General features: G+C 35.9%; 1 protein-coding gene across 4 annotated transcripts in view; it reads left to right on the forward strand.

Moving 5' to 3' along the window:
* The window catches only part of VRK1 (VRK serine/threonine kinase 1), an 84,242-nt gene that overhangs the window by 35,583 nt on the left and 27,589 nt on the right, over positions 1–21,070 (forward strand). For all 4 annotated transcript variants that reach the window (XM_024231914.3, XM_002825090.6, XM_024231913.3 and 1 more), the window contains exons 2-7: positions 588–752; positions 4,887–4,942; positions 13,228–13,297; positions 14,391–14,478; positions 19,957–20,065; positions 20,200–20,292. In XM_024231914.3, the coding sequence (XP_024087682.1) occupies positions 593–752; positions 4,887–4,942; positions 13,228–13,297; positions 14,391–14,478; positions 19,957–20,065; positions 20,200–20,292 (576 nt within the window). In that variant the 5' untranslated portion in view covers positions 588–592. The remainder of the gene's footprint in view (positions 1–587; positions 753–4,886; positions 4,943–13,227; positions 13,298–14,390; positions 14,479–19,956; positions 20,066–20,199; positions 20,293–21,070) is intronic.

Raw genomic sequence — 21,070 nt, forward strand, 5'->3', positions numbered from 1 at the left:
TTCTGTTGTTCCACCACTTACCAGCTTGCTGAGCCTTAATTTCCTCGAAATGGAGATGATAATGTAATCTTCACAGAGTCATGAGGATGGATGGGAACCTGTGTAAAGCATTTACTAGCATGTCCCAGGAACCTTTGCCCTTTCCCCTTGTGCTCAGTTGCCTTATGTTTTCAATCTCTGCACTGTGTTCTATCATATCGATATTGACCTTATAATAAACTCTTCATTTTGTTCCTATAAAATGTGCATTCTAATTGGATGCACCTTTCCCTTTCAGCTTCATAGAGCAATTCTTTGTTGTTGTTAAATAGCATTTTTAGTTGTAGTTGATCATTATGCCATTGGACTTAAACCTAATTATTTCCTTGAAAATAATTGCATATATGATTTTATTGTTTCTTCTCCAAAGTTAAGAGATAATCAAATAGGATTTGAGCCATTATAAGTCAGAATTAACAGATATCCTTTAAGTTTTGGAGTAAGTAGGAATTTGAACAGCATCTCTGTACGGAAGTTTTCCTGAGGGAAAAATGTTTTGAACACTTCTAAGATTAGAACTCTGACCGTTTCTTTGTTTTATGTTATAGTGAAAATGCCTCGTGTAAAAGCAGCTCAAGCTGGAAGACAGAGCTCTGCAAAGAGACATCTTGCAGAACAGTTTGCAGTTGGAGAGATAATAACTGACATGGCAAAAAAGGAATGGAAAGTAGGATTACCCATTGGCCAAGGAGGCTTTGGCTGTATATATCTTGGTAAGTGTGTGACTGCTTCTGATGATCAATCCAAAGATTTATATGCTTGCTTATGAAAATGGTTTCTCAATTATGAGCTGTTATAGGATGTTCCTAATAATCTGCAGTCAACTTAATAGTTTCTGATTAAGCAAAAATGCATCTCTGACGTAGGAGTGGAAATTGTTAATACAGTCACAACAGAAAAGGAGGAAAAAATAGCTGTAATACTATAATTAGTGAGCAGTAGGACTTTAGATTTTTAAGATACCTTATATAATCTTAATCTCTTTTGAGACCCAAAGAAACCCATGTACGTATCTTTCCCCTCCCACCTCCACCTATGTGGGATTTATTCCCTCCGTGTTTGTCTGATTTGGAGGTTTGCAAATCTTTTACAAGTGTGAGTTTCTTTTTTCTTTCTGTGCAACCCTCTTAGCCATCATACTGGAACTAGCGGAATTACCTAGAAACTGCATATTAGGCCTGATTAAATGTGCAGATAACTAGCATACTTACTCTGAAATTTTTGGGGACCCATTGTGGAATCCTGAAATTCTGTTAGGTTAACTAAATTATGGACTTAAAAAATATTTTACCTGATTGCTTCTAAAGCTGTCTGCTTCACCAATAAATATATTTGCTTCTGATTTTTCTAACTTTTCCATTCTATGTTCTCACTCTACTTCTAATCTCAGATTAATTAATTAATTTCTGCCATGGAGGTTTATAAAATTTTATTTTTAGCAATATCTTACTCGGAATACTAATAATACAACATAGATTAGTGTCACTTGGGAACTTGTTAGACCTGCAGATTTTTGAGCCTTACCTCAGACTACGAATCAGAAACTGCAGGGAGAGGGCCCAGCAGTGTTTGTTCAAGGTGATTCTGATGCATGCTAAAGTTTGAGAACCACTGGTAGGTAAAAGATCACTGGTCTTACTCAAGAGGAGTCCCACTTCACCTGCTCCAGGAGCAGTGGGCTGCCCTTGGTCAGTTGCAGTTTCTGGAGCTATCTTTATGAAACATAGCTTGAAATCTAATGCTTTATCATATTTTATGCATATGATTCCTGTCGGCCAGTGGCACCCTTTTGTGAAATATATGTTGATTCTCTGGTTTTGTTTAGAGCCAAACCCATTCCAGTGAACTAGGCTGTATCTCTGATTTATGGCAAAAATCCTTGTAAACCATTAAAGAGTAGTGGCTGTATTAGCCAGGTATATATTTTTGATCTTGTGATTGAGGAGAGATGGTAGATTAGATAAGCTGTCTTTACTACAGGATATGTGGACTTATGCCATCCGGTATTAATAGAAACCTGTCTCTAAAAAAATAGGTTCTTCATTTTACATTAATTTACTTTTGTAACCTTTTGCAAAGTTAAAACTTGCCTCGTGTGTGTCTCATCTGTTTTATCTGTATTTATCATCAAAAGGTGCCATCTAATAGTATTTTTAATAGGCAATGATTTGACCTCTGTAATAAAACTTTACTTTTGTAAGGTTGGGATGACTAATCTGTAAAAGGAGGCACTTGCTTGAGTATTGTCGCCTCCAGTCTCTGTCTCTGTGATACACTGAAACAGCCAGATTCAAGATCATCAGCAGTTTGTTAATGAATTAAAAAGATTGCTTTTGAATTTTCTTTGCATTTTCTTTTCTGTAGCATTTGATACTGTTTATCTTTGTTTCTCATAACTATTGCTTCCATTATCTTTTATGATAGCATACCTTTTCCCTAGTTTTCTTTCTGCCTTTCTGGCTGTACTTGGTCACCTTTATAGGCACTTCTGTGTGCTCCAGCTTTTCTTCTTAGGTTCACTTTTTATTCTGTATATTCTTTCTGAGTGATATCAGGCTTCTCCCACTGTCTCTTTACCGTTGATTTCCCTGTCTTTTATCTGTAGCCTAGGACTTGATTTCCTGAGTCCAGGCCCGTAGCCACTGGCCTGTAAGGGATCTCTACTTAGATGTTCCACAGGCATTTCTAAAACTTGTATCATCATCTTTTGTCTCCTGATCCTGTCATGAGGATTGTCTCAATGAATGACAGCCTTGAAGCCAGAAACTGGGAAGGCATTCTTGAGCATTCCTTCACTAATATCGTAGTTCCTTTTCTAGTCCTATTGCTTTACCTGGGTGACTTCTCAGATCCATTCATTTCTCTCCATCTTTGCAGCCACTGTCCTGGTCAGGTCATTATCATGTCTTGTCTGGACTCTGACTGTAGCACTGAATCTTCTCTGTCCCAGTCTTGCTGCCTTGCACACCGTTTTTTTCAGTATGGCTTTTATGACCAAGTATACTGATCAGATAAATCTGATCATCCTGTTTAAACCTCTCTGATGACTCCCCAGTGTCCTCCAAATAAGGTGCCAGACTTTTAAAGAGTGACATACAAGTCCCTTCTTATACAACGTTTATCTTCATCCCTTTTATCTCCTCAAAGTCTGTGCTTCAGCCGTCTTGCTGCCCTTTGGCTCTTGATCTTTGTAAATGATGCTTTAAAAATTTTTTTAATATATTTTATTTTACATTGTTTTTGTACCAAGCCTTTGAAAAATTTTTAGTAGCTTTACTGAGGTATAATCCATATACTTAGACTATTGGTATAGCCTCTTAACTGATCTGCCTGCTTCTGCCCCTTGCCCCTATACTCCATTCTCCACAAAGCAGCCCAAAGAAGTCTTTATTACCACAGTCTGATTTTGCTAACCCTCTTCCAGTGGCTCCCCATCTCATTCATAGTGACAGCCAAAACCTTTATGTTACCTGTTAAGCCCATCGTGTTTGTTCCCTGCTGCTTTCTGATCTGTCTCTCCTCTTCCGCCTCACGTAGTTTCCGCCAGCTACTTTTGCCTCCTTGTTTTCCAAACATGTCAAGCACACTCCTACATCAGGGTCTTTTTTGTTTTTTTTTTTTTTGAGATGGAGTCTCGCTCTGTTGCCCAGACTGGAGTGCAGTGGCGTGATCTTGGCTCACTGCTACTTCTGCCTTTCAGGTTCAAGTGATTCTCCCACCTCAGCCTCCCGAGTAGCTGGGACTACAGGTGCGTGCCACCACCATGCCCAGCTAATTTTTGTATTTTAAGTAGAGATGGGGTTTCACCTTGTTGGCCAGGCTGGTCTCGGAACCCCTGACCTCAGGTGATCCACCTGCCTTGGCCTCCCAAAGTGCTGGGATTACAAGTGTGAGCCACTGTGCTCAGTCCACATCAGGGTCTTGGTGCTGTTCTCCCTGGGGTGCTCTTCACTAAGATACATACATGGCTTATTCCCTCCCTGCTCTCAGGCCACTGCTCAAGTAACACCTTGTCAGTAAGGTTTAGATCCCTCTTACCGTGTGGCCACACTGCTTACGTTTCTTTCCTGCTTAATTTGTCCTCTATAGCACTTCACACTGTCAAATGTACTTCGTATTTTATTTCTGGTCTGCGTCTTACCACTGAAGTGGTGGCTTTGTAGGAGTAAGGATTTTTTCCTGTTCATTGCTAAATCTCTATTTCCTAGAAACTGACATTTAGTATGTACTTGGTAAATATCTGTTTAATGAATATGGGCAACCTTATATTTCTAACTCAGTATTCTGGGGCAACTGTACTTCTTTATTTGCATGAAATAAAATGATAGCCACATTAAAATTATTCTGATGGTAGTTGAAAGTTCTAGTGCCAACATCCTGAACTATTGGTCCAGATGAGTTTTTCCTAAACTAGTGCTTTTTAGAACTTAAGCCCCCTCATTTCTTACTCTTTAGATGCTCCTCTCCTCTTAAAAGAATTTCATAGTTCATTAAATTTAAGAAATGTATTACTTATCCTCTGGGGAATTCATAATATCCATTAGCATATCAAAGGCCATTAGTACTTTTGAATTAAAGAAATCTTTAACTTATTTAACTCAGTTTCCCATATGTAATTGATAATCGTATAGAAGAAACCAGAAATTGTAAGATGCATTCTAAATTCAGATATGTTAAAACGTGAATAAAAATCTTAAAATTTATGAAATGTACTGTAATGATATCCTGAAACACATACTTGGGAACTGAAGTGTATTCTATCAAGGGGTTACAGATATACAAACCTAAATATTAATATATTTATAATATTACTTGTTCTGATATTAAATATTTTATTTTTTAAACAGCTGATATGAATTCTTCAGAGTCAGTTGGCAGTGATGCACCTTGTGTTGTAAAAGTGGTAAGAAATATTTTAGCTAATTTGTTTGTTTTCTGTTGATTTGGTGTAGTATTTTGTAAAATGCCTTTTTTGATTAACTAGAATTAATTAAACCATAAGATACTACATTTTTAATAACTTAAAAAATATTTAATAAGACACAAAAGTAGGTTTATAGTTTTAAATCATTTGAGTGTGAAAAGTTCCTCTCTTGAAATAAAGTGACACTGGTATTCGGGGGTAAATGAATGAAAGCATAGAGGCATGCAGATGTGGAATAAAAATATTCAGCTCATTTAAGAAATTTCATCTACTTTTACGGATACTTTTTATATTTATATCCTATAAGACTATACTAATTTAATATAATTTTATTGTATTTTATTTTGCATTTGCTTCTGGACTTCTACTTGGTCAATTTTTTCTGTTTATTCCCAATTTTCTTTTCTTGCATTTTAGTAAATTAAATTATTTATTTTATTGTGATCGTTGGGCCTTTTTTGCTATAATAATGTTGAAATTAGTTTGTAATGCGTGAAGATTGGCAACATCCTATCTGACATAAGCATACTTCTAACAGCCAGATCCATTTATATGTTGGCGAACTAGAAGACATTTTACTATTTTTTAAGTCAATTATGTACCTTTTTGCTTACCAACATTTGTTACTCTCCTTCTTCAAAGTTACTTGATACATGTGAAGAATATGTTTTGGTTAAATAGAAGAACCAACAGGATGTATTATCTGGGCAAATTAACATATAACTCCTCCCTTACTTTTTCTCCTACGGGATACATGTATTAGGGTTCTCTAGAGGGACAGAACTAATGGGATAGATGTACATATGAAGGGGATGCCCCCCATGATTTAATTACCTCCCACCAGGTCCCGCCCACGACACATGGGGATTATGGGAGCTACAATCCAAGATGAGATTTGGGTAGGGACACAGCCAAACCATATCAACCAGAACTCAGGAATTAGAATTACTCTGAAGGTTTTCATTTTGTTTCGTTTTACTATTTTATCTCTTAGGAGTTAGGAGTCAGCTTTTTTGGATGTTTTTAGTGATTTTTAAACTTTTTTAAAAAAATTGAGGCATAATTTTTACGGGGAAATACATAGATATAAAATGAACAGTTTGAAGACTTTTGACAAGCACATATACCTGTGTAATCCTCACCTCTTAAAATGTAGAACATTTCCATCATACTAAAAAGATTCCTTATGTTCTTATTCAGTCAAAACCCTATTCCCTTGCACCCTTGGAGGCAACCACTTGTCTTGAGTTTTCTTTTTTTTTTTTTTTGCCGTGAATGAGTTATTCCTGTTCCAGAAGGTTATGTAAATGGTATTAAACAGTATATATTGTTTTGTAACTTCTTATGCTCAGCATAATGTTTTAATGGTTCGTCCATATTGTTGGTGTATCAATCATTTGTTTCATTTTATTGCTCTCTTGATAGACATTGGGGTTGTTTCCAGTTTTTGGTATTATGAGTAAAGCGTCTATAAACATTCTTGTACAAGTGTTTTTATGGAGACAGGTTTTTATTTTTCTTGGATAAATACTTAGAGTTGCTGGTTTATAGGGAAGATGTCTGTTTAAACTTATAAGAAAGTACTAGGCAGATTTCCAAAATGGTTGTGCCCTTTTACACATTGGCCAATAATATATGACAGTTCTGTTTGTGGCCTCTTCAACATTTGGCATTGTCAGGTGTGTGTATTTGTTTTTTAGCCATTACAGATAATATGCAGATGTGACTTATAGTTTCAGTTTGCACGTGCTTGATGCCTAATGATTTTGGGCAGTTTTTTGTCATGCTTATTGGCCATTCATGTATTTTCCTTTGTGGAGTGCCTCTTCTGTCCTTTTTGCCCCTTTCCTCTTATTTTTATCTTTTAAAAATAACTGGGTTGTTTTGCTTTTTATAATTGAATAGTAAGAGTTTTTTTCTGGATGCAGTTCCTTTTTCAGATACATGTTTTAAACATTTTCTACTAGTTTATAGTTTGCCTATTCATTTTTTGAATGCTTTTTCTACATCTGAGATGAATCACAGGATTTTTCTCCTTTACTCTGTTAATGTGGCAATTACATTGATTGATATTTGAGTGTTGACTGAACTTTGTATTCTTAACATACACCCCACTTAGTCGTGGTGTATTATAGTTTTTACATAATGCTAGAATTGATTTGTGAATACTTTGTTAAGGATTCTTGTGTCTTTGTTCGTGAAGGATATTGGTGTCTCGTTTTTTTCCCCACTGTTTCTCAATTTAAAATTTCCAATCTCATTGTTGATTTTGGTAGCAGAGTTCTGTACCTGGCACTCTGTTTGGTCTTCCCCCTTTTGCCCTGTAGGCTTAAGTCTCCTCCATTTTACTCCTAGGATCTCTAGGGGAAAAAAGCCAGGGCTGCCATGGACTCACTTTGTTTTCTGTCTCTTAGGGGTCACAGTCCTCCTGTCCTGTCCATTGTCTAATTTCTGAAAATAGAAATTTTCTTTTTTTAAGTCCATTTTTATCTTTGTTTGCAGTGGGAGGGCTAACTGGGTCCCAGCTATTCCCTTGGGCAGGGCAGCGGAAGCAAAGCGATGCCTTTCAAGTTGTGTCAGTACTTTATTTCTCCTGCCTCTTTTCATGATGGCCTTTCATTGTGGATTTTTCTTCTTTTTCATTTATGGAATAACATTCTTTTTGGAATATTCAGCCTGTTGCTGAATCAGAGGAACTAAAGTTCTTAGTATTAAATTGGGTCATTTGTATTTAATTGCAGAATATTGTGTGCATTTGTTTTTGATAATACAAATTAAAATATTAAAATCTGTGGGTAAGATGAGTTTCTTCTTAGGCTCATTGAGAGTTCTGTTGTGAGAAGAAAGCAAGTCTCCTTCTGACGTCTCATAACATTGAGGTTCAAATGATATGGTTACCTCTGACCCCTTGCAGTTAGTTGGCATAGCCGTTTCTGTGTCTTGGAAGGAAAGTGTGCCAGTGTCATATCTTATAGGTGGAACAGTGTATAATCATGTCTTTTTTGTTCTGTATAACTTGAACTTTTTTTTTTTTTTTTTTGAGACAGGGTCTCGTCCTGTTGCCTGGGCTGGAGTGCATTGGTGCAATTATAGCTCATTGCAGCCTTGATCTCCTGGGTTCAAGTGATCCTCTCACCTCAGCCTCTCTAGTAGCTGGGACTAAAGGCACGCACCACCATGCCCGACTAATTTTTTTGATTTTTTAGTAGAGATGAGGTCTTGCTTTGTTGCCCAGGCTGGTGTCAAACTCTTAAGCTCAAGTGATCCTTCCCTCTCAGCCTCCTAAAGTGATGGGGTTACAGGCATGAGCCATGGCACAATGGCCTCTGAACTTAAGTTGTATTTTATCTTAGAATGATGTGCTTCCTTATTGTAATTAGAAATATTTCTGTTGTTCTTCTTTATTGTGAGTAATTAGAAGTATTTCTGTTGTTAGTCAGTGTAACTTTACTTTTACTGCCTTTTTAACTTATATGGTTAAGAAAAAACATGGCCAGGAACAGTATTTTCTATATGCTTAAGGTAATGAATTATATTTTTAAGTGTAAGACCAAGTACCTAGTTCAGGACTGTGTATCTCCTGTCTCCTAATTTAGTTCTGTTTCCATTATGCTTTATTACTTCTTCTCTTTGTAGTTAGGACAGTGATACTCAGTTGATTTCTCTTTTGCATTTAATATTTTAGTAACTTTTTGGATGTTACAGTTATCGTAGAAGAATGTCATAAAACAATACTACTGACCAGGCGCGGTGGCTTACGGTTGTAATCTCAACACTTTGAGAGGCTGAGGCGGGTGGATCGCATGAGGTCAGGAGTTCAAGACCAGCCTGGCCAACATGGTGAAACCCCTAGCCAGGTGTGGTGGTGCCTGCCTGTAATCCCAGCTACTCGGGAGGCTGAGGCAGGAGAATCACTTGAAACTGGGAGGCAGAGGTTGCAGTGAGCTGAGATGGCATCATTGCACTGCAGCTTGGGCTACAGAGTGAGACTCTATCTCAAAAAAAAAAAAAAAAAAACAAAAAAACCAAAAATAAAACAAAACAGTAATATTACTGACTTTCTCCTTCCCTTTGAAGGGGAAATTTGTAACTTCTATTTGCTTCTTTTACCCTAGCACTCTCTCCTGAATAAACACCTACAGCATTCATTGTATTAACATTTATTTTACAGTTTCGTTCTTCTTATGCCACTAGTTGTTTTTAGTTTTTTTAATGTGTTTATTCTGTCTCTCTAACTGAATTTTAAGTTATCTGATAAGGACCTTGTCAATAAAGTTTGTTTTCCCTATGCAGTCTTTAGATGCTTATTTTATTTATTCTTTTGAATACTTTTTAGCCATTAATTGTTCATTGCCTTTATGCTGCTCTTTTCATTTACTCTCAACTTCCTCATGTCGTTCACTTTCCTGTCTTGTCTGTACCATAGAGAGCAGGCCCACTCATAATTTGCCTTCTTACAACTTTATAATATTAATAGTTGAAATGTTTCACCAAATAACAAACATGTAAAATGAGTATCAGTTCTTTCTGGTATTAAAATCAGAACAGTTTATGAACATTTGTCATTTAAAACATTATGGGCTATTAAAGATCATGTTTTCAAAGAACATATACTACTCTTTGGGGAAGTTTTATAATTATTTCTAAAAAAGCAGGATACAAAGTTCTATATATAGTATGAAGGTTGTCTTATAAAATGGCTATTTATGAAGAAAATACATCAAAATGTTTCCATATTTTCTGAAATGAGCATTATTTTATGATTAGAGAAAAAACTTGCAAGTGTTACGAAATAAAGGCAAATTGATTTTCTAATGTGAAGTTTTACTTAATAATGTAATAGCATATCACACAGTGGTTCTCAATCCTGGTTGTAGAGTATAATCAGAATCTGGGTGTAGGGCCTGGTTATTGGTATTTTTAGTAAAGCTTCCGAGGTGATTCTTTTGTGCATCAAGATTGAGAGCCACTGGTAGAATCTGGCACACAGAGCACCTTAATTATTTTAAATGGAATCATGTGGCTGGCACATTTTTATCCTTGTTTTCAGTAGGGGTTTGCAAGTACCCTGTGCTGCTGGTAAGGGTTTCTAACTTGATGTGGACGCTTTGTCAAAAAGTTGGTTATTGCTGATAGTACATGTATCTGCCTTATGAAACAGCTCCAGATAGTTAACCCACAAATTTCTTATTTGGCATTGGAGTGAAGTTAAGACGTACCCATTCAAGGTAGATGTTAGGCACATATTAAAAATGTTCTCACATGTACCAAATGATGGTCTCTGGTTTTGTTTGGGGCCTTAATCCTTGACCTACAGGACAAACACTATATTTTATTTTTGAAAGTAACTGTGCAGAGAGAAATGTTGGATAATGCAAGGAGAAAGAAATTTTCTTTTGTGTTTTCTTGCTGACAGGCTTAATACGAAATTAGTAGTTCTTTGAATTGCACTTACCCTTAGTCATGTCAGTAGCAGAACTAGAGGCACAGGTCAGGCTTTTAGATGGTATCCTAACAGGTCATAGTACTGTGGTCCTTTTCAGATGTGAACTGATACGAATCTGTATTTCACAGTTCCTTGGAAAGAAGTTTGCAGACTGATGTTTGATTTTCCTCACTGATGTTATGAGAAGTGACCTGAATTTTTAATTCATATATCATAATTTTTTGGTAGGAAGGAGAAATTTTGTACAGCTTCATTTTTAAATGGCAGCCAGTTGCTTTTAGCTGGTGCCATTGAAATATATCACATTTTAATTTTTTTTCTGTTGTCATCTTCATTTTGACACTTAGAAGTCTTAAAGAAACGTTTAGTGATATTCTAGTTAAAATGTCAGTCCCAATTTCTTTTCTAAATCTTGGCTATTATAGAGTTGGCAAAGTATTTTAGATTTGAAATATGTTAATAAAATTTTAGTTATGAGTTAAGGTATTTTCTTCAACAGGAATAGCTAGCTTTGGCTAGAGTGCAATGCCAAGGAAGTAGCTCCTTTATTTTGTGATAATGAAAGTTTATTGGATTAGAAGAAGTATGAAATGAGCTCAGAGAGCCTTCCTTGTAGTGGGCTTTCATTATAATAGCCTGATTTATATGGTTGATTCTCATTATTATAAGTTTAATAAATTATTGCCTGAAGGAAAACTTGAAAGTTAAAGTTGATATGACATAGGTTGAAACTGAATAAATCAGAATTTTATACTGATTTGTGTTAGGAAAACCTCTTTCAAACCTGAATTATATAAATGAGCTATTCCAAAGGTAAGCTTTGGAGAGGAACTTTACCAGAATTTCTCCTTTTGAATTTCTTTTTCTTACGCTGATTCTGTGATTCCTACCGAAGACCTATTCTTAGCCATTGGCTGGAAACATTGCAAGTGTCTCTTGCAAATGCTTGCAAGTGTCAAGCTATTATTGCTGCTAGGAAAGGAGCCATAGGTTATAGAGAAACTTGGGTACTGAGTCCATAAGTTAAGGAATCAGCACTCATACTTTCAGTATGTTGGTTAGTTCCTACTTCTTAAGGAGTTGATGCATGCCAAGCCATGATACTACTGTCTTCCAAGGGTGAAAAGTATACTTACCTATAACAAATAAGGCAAGCTTGTTTTCAGGTTGTGATCCAAGTGTTAACGTGTGTTGCCCATTTACTGTTAAATGCTCATTCATAACTGCCTGACTCTGCAGATTGGCTAATCCGTTTTCCTCTAAGTACTTTATTTTTATTTTTGAGACAGAATCTTGCTTTGTTGCCCAGGGTGGAGTGCAGTGGCACGATCTCAGCTTACTGCATCCTCTGCCTCCTGGGTTCAAGTGATTCTCCTCCCTCAGCCTCCTAAGTAGCTGGGATTACAGGTACTCGCCACCATGCTCAGATAATTTTTGTATTTTTAGTAGAGATGGGGTTTCACCATGTTGGCCAGGCTGGTCTTGAACTCCTGTCCTCAAGTGATCCGCCCGTCTTGGCCTCCCAAAGTGCTGGGATGACAGGACAGGCATGAGCCACCATGCCCGGCCTTCCTCTAAGTACTTTAATTGGGGATTCCTATTTTCTGAATTATAAGAAATCTGAGATAATTAGAGCAGAGAGTATGGAGTGGTTTTTTACAGTTGAGGGTATCTTGAGTGAAGAAAAGGTGAACATATTTTAAGTGCTTGCAAAAGTCATCTCTAGTAACCCAAAACTATAAGTTGTCACTCATTTAAGGTAGTAGGCCTTATTACTCACTTCCCCCAATGCTCTATTTAACTTTGAACTCCAGTTAACCAAGATATTCTGCCCAAAATAATTTTTTTCTCGTACCTCCTAAAAAGAAAAGCAACCCTAAAATTAGTTTAGAAATGTTAGCTTCCTCATTTGAAGTTTTCACTGCTTTAAAAACTTTTTTTTGATTCCCAATAAATAATGACCAACACAAAATCCCAGACATTAAATAAATACTAATTTTAATCAGATGAAATTTACTATTTAAAAAGTCCACAGAATTATAAGATCTTTTCCACTCTTACATATTTATTTAACAAGGCAAAACTGCTGACAGGCTGTTATTTCTTGTTTGTGCAAATGCGTTTTTGTGAATGTACGTCTCTTTAGTAATAATTTTAATTGTTAATATCTCTAAAAATATAAAATGAATGTAGTCAATAACATTGGTAGAAAACAGTTGTTAATGAGCCCCATGTTTGGTTTGACAAATGTAGGAATCTGTGTCAGAAAGGAAGGATGCAGGTTAGTGGACAGTGCATGCTTGTTCAGGAGATGCATAATATGGGCTCTTCTTTGTGGTAAGGCCTGTTTTTGCCAGTCCTGATAAAGTAGATATAAGTGTAATGAAAACAGGAAAGGAATGGGATTTTGGTATTAATTGGTTAAATTAGGTATTGAAATTTTATTAAATCTGAGAAATATCTTGTAGCCCCTTGGTGATACAGTTAAGATGGTTGCTCATCTTTGCTTAAGGGAAAGCTTAATAAAGATGAAAATTAGTTTAAACATTTTTCTTAAACTTCTGCAGACTGAGCTATATATCTGATTTTGTGTAATTTATCACTTATAGAAATGGAACTTGAGCAATATAAGAAATATAGACTAATATTTCTCTGAACATTTCTAAGGAGTTTGACTTAATCTTAACATAGTTATAAACTTAAGTATCAAAATTACATTGGACAGAAAAATAGATTTGTTGGTCTTTTTTGAAGGTTCATTGAAAATATCTCAGTAATTTTAACTACTGCTAGTACTAATTAACTCTTATATTTTAAGGAACCCAGTGACAATGGACCTCTTTTTACTGAATTAAAGTTCTACCAACGAGCTGCAAAACCAGAGCAAAGTAAGAAATACAGTACACATACATTTACACTTTTAAAATGACCAGTTTTTTGTTTTAAGCCAAGACCTAGAGCATTGTATCTTATTTTATGACTCTTTGTTATTTTTTTGCTTTATAAATTCTACTTACATGGGATTTGTATGAAAGAATTCTGGTCTTTTAATGGGTTTGTTGCATCAAGATTTTATCTATATAGATATATAGAATGAAGTTAATAATAAATGACCTATGATTTAGGAAATATTGTTAAACATTGAGAATTATTGATGAAATAGAACAGGATATCAAGGTAGAGAGCCAGAACCTCTCCTAGTCACTTTGGTCCCTTCTGTCCTTCTTCCATGTCTCTTAGATCTTGATTTCCTGGTTGAGGACTTTTATATTGAGGAAGAAAAACCTTTTAGATTGGTATGAAAAATAGGTCTTCCTGTAGAAGCAAGTAAACATTACATAATTAGAGAGAGAAACTGAAACTTCAGGTTAGTCCACCCCCGTATTCTCAGATTCCACATCCTCAGACTCAACCAACCAAGGATAAAAAATATTCCAGGAAAAAAAAAAAAGCTACAATAAAAAATAACAATTCAATAATAAAAAATAATACAAATAAAAAACTAGTACAGTATAACTATTGACATAGCATTTACATTGTATTACATATTATAAGTAATCTAGAGATGAGATAAAGTATATAAGAGGATGTGTGGAGGTTATATGCAGATATTACACCATTTTATATGAGGGACTTGAGCATCTGGATTTTGGTGTCTTGAGTGGTGGGGGTTCCTGGAACCAAGCCCCTAGAACAAAGGAATGACTGTACTGTAGTTTTGATTAAAAAAAAATGCTTTTTGTAGATTTTTCATTTTATAGACAATTTTAAGGGCAGGATAACAATTTTGTAGGTTAATAAAAATGTTTTCATCGTAAAATGCTTTTCATTATTTGTTATACTGTATTCTTCATTTTCTTTTTTATGAATACAGGTGAATTCTTATTGCATGTTTAAATACATTTTGTTCTTAATGATTTTTTAAAAAATTATCATTTATGTATAACAATTGAAATCACAAAGATCTGTTTTAATTTGTAGTTCAGAAATGGATTCGTACCCATAAGCTGAAGTACCTGGGTGTTCCTAAGTACTGGGGGTCTGGTCTACATGACAAAAATGGAAAAAGGTAAAAATATGTGTGATTTGTCTTTCTCCTTCCCTTTTGCAACATTCACTATTTAGTTGGTTTAGTCAGTAATTATTTACTGATCACTTAAAATATTACTAGGCCTCCCTCTGGACTATGTGGAGTGTATGTGACAGAGAGGAATAAGATGTTATCTCTGTCCTCTGCTTTCCATAGCAGCAGGCTATGATGCCTTATTAGAATAGGAGTGCCTCTCTAGTCAGGGGGCTTCTGCAGAGCAGTATCAACTGACTGGCACCTAACTGACAAGGAGGAACAAAGCCAAACACCCTGCCTTTTTTCCTCCTTGCCCTTAGAAATAAACAAACAAAAACACCTCTGTTCTTTATGCAAAAGGGAGCCCCTTCAGGATTCCATTTGGTATTTCATGTTGGTTACATAATCTGCCCACACAAGATTAGGCTCACCCTTTATGAGGGTTTTAGTCTAGCTGGTGAGTGGAAACAAAAATGTATGAAACAATTGGAGAACAATTAAGTGCTAAGTTGTATAATACTGACTGACGTGTCTTAGGAGTTCAGAGAATGGAGAGAATGAATTCTTTGGGATAGTTTATTTGGAGATAACCTCTAATACTTTGGTTCATAAGCAGCACTTGATACATATTTGAATGAATGAATGGAACTTCATGGAGTAAGGCTTTGGTAGCTGAGACTTGACGGGCAGATTTAGTTTGGAACTGGGGATATATTGCTTAGGATGATTTCAGCTGCAAGTAAAGGAAAACTTTGACTCAGGCAGTCATCAAGGGCCCAGGGTCCTTATCTTGCACCTTTGCCCTCCTCATCTTGGTTTTGTTTTCTGTTAGTTCTCCATTGTGTGGTCGCCAGGTGGCTGCTCCATTTCTAGGCTTCACATGCAGGCACAGTACCCAAGGGCAGAAAATGGTATCTATCGTGTGTTGTGAGTTTCACCTTCCTGGCAAAGAAAGCTTTCCCAGGAGCCCTGTGGCAGACTTCCTCTCATGTTTTCTTGGTCAGAATTTTATCAATACTTAAACCATTGACTGGCAAAGACAAAGTGATCACAGTGATCCATGTGGAAAAGGATGGAATGCCGGAACCAAATTGGTGCTCCGTTAGAAAAGATTGAGAGGAGGGGTAAGTAGTTGGGTAGGCAGCCAGTGTTGTTTACTTGGGATCCATGCCTCTCTTAGGGAGTGTGGGGATCCCTGAAGTCACTTTTAACATTTTATTTTATATGGTTTTGCTGGGATAGCAAAATATATTATAGTTTTTATAATATTTTCTGGAGACATACTATAGAACAAGGATTAGTTAAGTTAGTTAAGAGCAAGGATTCTAGAGCTAGACTGCCTAGTTTTAAAACCTTGTTTTGCCCCTTAAAATGTGTGTGACTTTGGGCAATTTTTTGCTTCAATTTCCTCATCTGTGAAATGGAGTAACAGCTACCCACTTAATGATGTTTGAGTATAAAGCTACAGGAGTATATGTAAAACATAGATGTTAGCTTTTGCTCTCAAAGGGGTCTTTAATCGCTTAAATGTTAAAACCTACTGGTTCAGAAAATCATTGAGGAGGCAGAATAGCATCTTAAGTGGGAGATTAATGTGAGCACAGGCAGGATAGACTTTTATTCTACTGTATGACCCAATGGCCTTCTTCCTCTAGCAGAGGAAGAGGGCATGCGTGTAAGAGAGAAGGAAATAAACTTGGAGAAGGAGTCGGTGGCAGATAATGAAGACCCATAGAGGAAAGAACAGTTTGGAACCAATGTATAGTAGGTATTCAGAAGCTATCACTTGCTCTTGAGCAAGGGATGAGGTGACATGGTGGTGAAAGTGGCATTTGGGAAATGGTTTACATGGTGAATTAAAGACTGTCTAAAGGGGAGTAAGACAAGAAAAACCCTTAGGGATGACTTGCTAGGAAGCAAATCTGTTTGACTGTGTGCTCCAGTATACAATAGTTATATTCCTAAGGAGCAGTACATTATGAAAACCACATTTCATAGAGATGATTGGAAGAAAAGTGTGCCTGGGGCTAGAGCATTTTTAGACTTGGAATAACAGCCTTTTCCTCTTTCCATAATTTCATTATAAACGTCTTAAAAAAAAAAAAACAAAAAACCAAGCACAGTATATTGCAGCAAAACCTAAACACCAAACAAATCTAGCACTAGATTGATTGTACTTGACTCCATCAGGTGTGGTCATGGGCTAGTTAACTTTCTGTCTCTCTCGTTTCCCTATGTGTGAGTTGAGGATAATAGTACTTACTTTATGATTTACTGTGAAGATGAATTGAAAGCATGTAAATTGTAAGGGGCACAGAGTAAGTACTGAGGAAATGTTTCTTGCAGTCATCATCACTGTGATTATTATAATTGGTTTCATTTGTTTGTCTACGATTTTTGTTTGTCAGTGGTGGTATTTTGCTTGGGAATGATGGTCTTTTTAAAAGTAGCCCACACTGTCATATCACATTTTACCATATACATTCTTATCACCCATTTTATGGTAAAGTTCAGAACTAGTTAAACAGGGCTTTTGTTTGTGTGACTCCTGTGAGGTGACCAGGGACTAAGTGGGTCCAAGGTTGACTCTGTAAGCTGACTGACGAGGGCACTGCTGGGAAGAACTTCCCTGGTGTGGATCAGAAGTGCCTTAGAGTGTGGTGACAAATGAGAACACAGTCTGAGTCTCAACTCACCACTTAGTAGTGATGACTTTACCTCCCAGCCCATTTCTTCTATAAAATGAGGTTGCTAGAAATGTCTCCTTTAAAAAGATGGCATTAGTCATATATCAGGCATTGATTTACTTTTTAGGTTGAAGCTCTTAGAAAGAATCATTATAGGTCTTAGAAAGTAAAGAAATAGAAAGTAGATTATTCTTCCAGCTCCCTTCCGTGCCAGACATGCTTAGTTTTCCTTGTAACTCATTTGAATTAATATGTATGTAGGGCTTAGAACAAAGTTAGCTGCTATCATTATTAAATTATTTTACACTGATTTATATTTTTCTTTTACTTGCACATTTTATCCAAGTCTCCAGAAAAGTATACATCAAAGGTTTTACTTTAGAGGAGTTACTTAGAAATAGCTTTCATTTTACTACTCAATAGTAGAGCCGTCTTTCCAGAAGAATGTGGTAATGGTTTCTGTGAAATTTGTGGAATCATGTTTCAGTTGATGTTTATGATTTAGGTATGGTGACAAGATTAAGGGCTTATTAAGAGTGGTGGTAGGGTGATTTGTGAATAAAAACAAAGACCTATGTAACAGAATTTATTAATAGACCCCATGTTGAATTAAGCAGTTGTGTTTTAGCCACCTTTCAGGCTGTTATAGAGGTTGTATTTTTGTTACCTGTGTATTACAGGTTAAGTATCCCTTATCTGAAATGTTGGCACCAGAAGTATTTTAGATTTGGGATTTCTTAAGGATTTTGGAATATTTGCATTAATACCTACTGGTTGAGCATCCCAAATCTGAAAATGGGAAATCCAAAATGCTCCAGTGAGCATTTCCTTTGAACATCTTGTTGGCACTAAAAAAAACTTTCTAATTTTGGAGCACTTCTGATTTCAGATTTTCAGATTTGAGATGCTCATCCTATGTTATAATCATTACACATCAGCTATTTAGTAAAAGCCAACATGTATATGTGCCCTGGTCTCGTCTCTCAACCTTGCAAAACCTTTTATACAAAGGAAACCAGGAAGTCAAAGTTACCATTTTCACTTTATTATCTTACAAGCCAAGGTGCTAGGAAATCTTACATGAATGAATATATTTTGTCACTAATTTTTTTTTTTTAAATTGAGATGGAGTTTGCTCTTGTTGCGCAGCTGGAGTGCAGTGGCTCAGTCTTGGCTCACTGCAATCTCCGCCTCCCAGGTTCAAGCAATTCTCCTGCCTTAGCCTCCCGAGTTGCTGGAATTACAGGTTCCTGCCACCGTGCCTGGCTAATTTTTGTGTTTTTAGTAGAGATGGGGTTTCACCATGTTGGCCAGGTTGGTCTCGAACTGCTGACCTTAGGTGATCCACCAGCCTCGGCCTCTCGAAGTGCTGAGATTACTGGCGTGAACTACCATGCCCGGCCACCACTGACTAATTTTATAACCTTGGACAAATCACTTTACCTCCAAAGACCTTAGTTATTTTATTTATTAAAAGATGTTTAGACAAGATGATTTTCTAATTTTCTTCCAGTTCAAAAATGAATAGAATTCTGAGTTACTTGTTTAACATCTTGTCTTTTAATGTTAGTCAACTCTTCCTTCCCTATTGAACTTGTCATATTGTTATCGTAGAAGCCTATAACATATAAATGGGATTTTTGTATCCTACTGACATTTATTTCAGTTAATATGTAGTGCAGTGGTTAAAAGCATGATTTTGCCACAAACTAGAGGACAAATTATCAGTTTTCTTCTGCTGTAAAATGGGTATGATAGGAGTTACCTACCTTATAGAGTGATGTGAGGTTTAAATGCGTTACTAACATTTTAAGTACTTATAGTAGTGCTGTGTGCATACCAGGTGTTCAGTAAGTGCTAGATGTTATGGTGTTGATGATTCATAATCTTCCTCATTGGAGATGTCCTGATACATTCTGAGTGTGGTTTTGATTTTTATTGATTTACTGAATGATTTCACCAGACAAGTTAGAATCTGGAAAACTATTGAAGATAAAAGTGGTCCTCAGAGCAGAAGCTAAGCAGTGTTATTGCAAGTAGGTGATGCTTTTCTGTACATACTGAAATATAACATGATTATTGAATCTGAGTTTTGGGTGTTGGAAGTGACCTTAGAAAGGGTGAGTCCCTACTCTCTCATTTTACTTCTGTGGAAATTGAGGCCCAGGAAGTAATGTGACTCAACCAAGGTAACATAGCTGCTTTATGCAAAGCCAGTTAATCTTCATGTTTTTCCAGGATAGTTGTTTTTCCCCAAATCTTGGCCATTGAGTGTTTAATGTACAATCCTTTTACGCCATTTAAACAATGGTATTGAATCTGGCTCTTGTTAAAGCATCTCATGAGAATCTTGATTTTAGCAGAATGTTGTTACTGCTGAAATATACCTTAAAAATAAGGAGAAACAGTCACAGGAAGGAAGCTGATATCCAGAAAAATGAATTAATTTTAACTATGAGAAAAATCAATGCTGTCATTTTTATTCAGCTTGTTTTATTTTTACTGTGAATAAACTTCTTGGGTTCTCTCTGTGAGCGTTATCTTAAATTGAATAGTCTCCTGAAACTAGCTGCGACCAGGAAGAGGCCCTCCAGGTAAAAAGCAGGACCTGAAAGCACTCTGAACTCTTTGAGATTTCTAGTTGGGAGAAATTGTTGCAAATGTTTGTATTTCTTTTTTAAAGAATACTTCTTTACTAAACATTGTCTTAAAAAAATTACTTTGAGAGTACTCATTGCAAAGTTGGTTTTCTTGAATTGTATTTTGTTCATTGGCTTTTCATATTTGTCTTCAGTTACAGGTTTATGATAATGGATCGCTTTGGGAGTGACCTTCAGAAAATATATGAAGCAAATGCCAAAAGGTTTTCTCGGAAAACTGTCTTGCAGCTAAGCTTAAGAATTGTATGTGAGCTACGTTCTTCTTGTTTTTAAAAAATTGTTTTGAGTACAGTAAAGGCTAGTTTATGTTGAAGCTTGGTCCTCTGCTGGCTGGTGTTAGGTACTGCATTAACTTATTCTGTATGATACTTTCATAGCTGGATATTCTGGAATATATTCACGAGCATGAGTATGTGCATGGAGATATCAAGGCCTCAAATCTTCTTCTGAACTACAAGAATCCTGACCAGGTAGTTTTATAACTTTAATTTCTACTATTTAAAGCGTGTTGTTTGAAAATAAATATGGTTGCTTTGAACTTTTGAACCTGTGTAGAAGTTTTACTTTTTGAAGTAGATATGGTAATAATATTTCTTCTTGACACTTTGATCTAGTTAACATTCTACATTTTTGATGTGATTTGTTGGCACTTTATCAAGTTGGCTATTTTGCCCTAAATAATATTCAGAAGAAGTGCTTGTGATACAAAATGAATTTCAAATAGCTATTTGGGGGTGGAAGCTTAAAATTATATAGTACACCAATGAATTATGTTTGCCTGTCTGCTTTGTCACTTTTTTTATTCCTTTGTTCAAGAAATCCATCAAATGTAAGTGTTCTATTACTTGGAAAATTTGGTCTTTAACATGTTGATTATTCAAATCAATTGGTTTACAGAAATATCTTAGCTGTCTAAATTTGTATACTCTTAGTGTTTGGAATTCAAATGTGCATTTTTTTTTAGCTTATTACATTCCCTTTGTAATTTTTACTTTCTAAGGAAAGGAGAAAAGCTAATGTTATTATACCTTTATTTAGGTCAGTTTAGTTGAAGTAGAGGGAGCTATACAATTTTCCTGTATAACTGTTTCTGTGATTTCGGTGAAAGTAAGGTTTAGTTGACATTCATACTTAATGTATGTTCTCACTTCTTACTTGATCTTATATAAAAAGGAAGATTTAAACATTTTAAATGTGTTTGGGTACTTTGATTATTGTAATTATTTGTCAGTACTCTGTACTTCATTC

This window comes from Pongo abelii, chromosome 15, assembly GCF_028885655.2.
Source record: "Pongo abelii isolate AG06213 chromosome 15, NHGRI_mPonAbe1-v2.0_pri, whole genome shotgun sequence".
Taxonomy (NCBI): Eukaryota; Metazoa; Chordata; class Mammalia; order Primates; family Hominidae; genus Pongo; species Pongo abelii.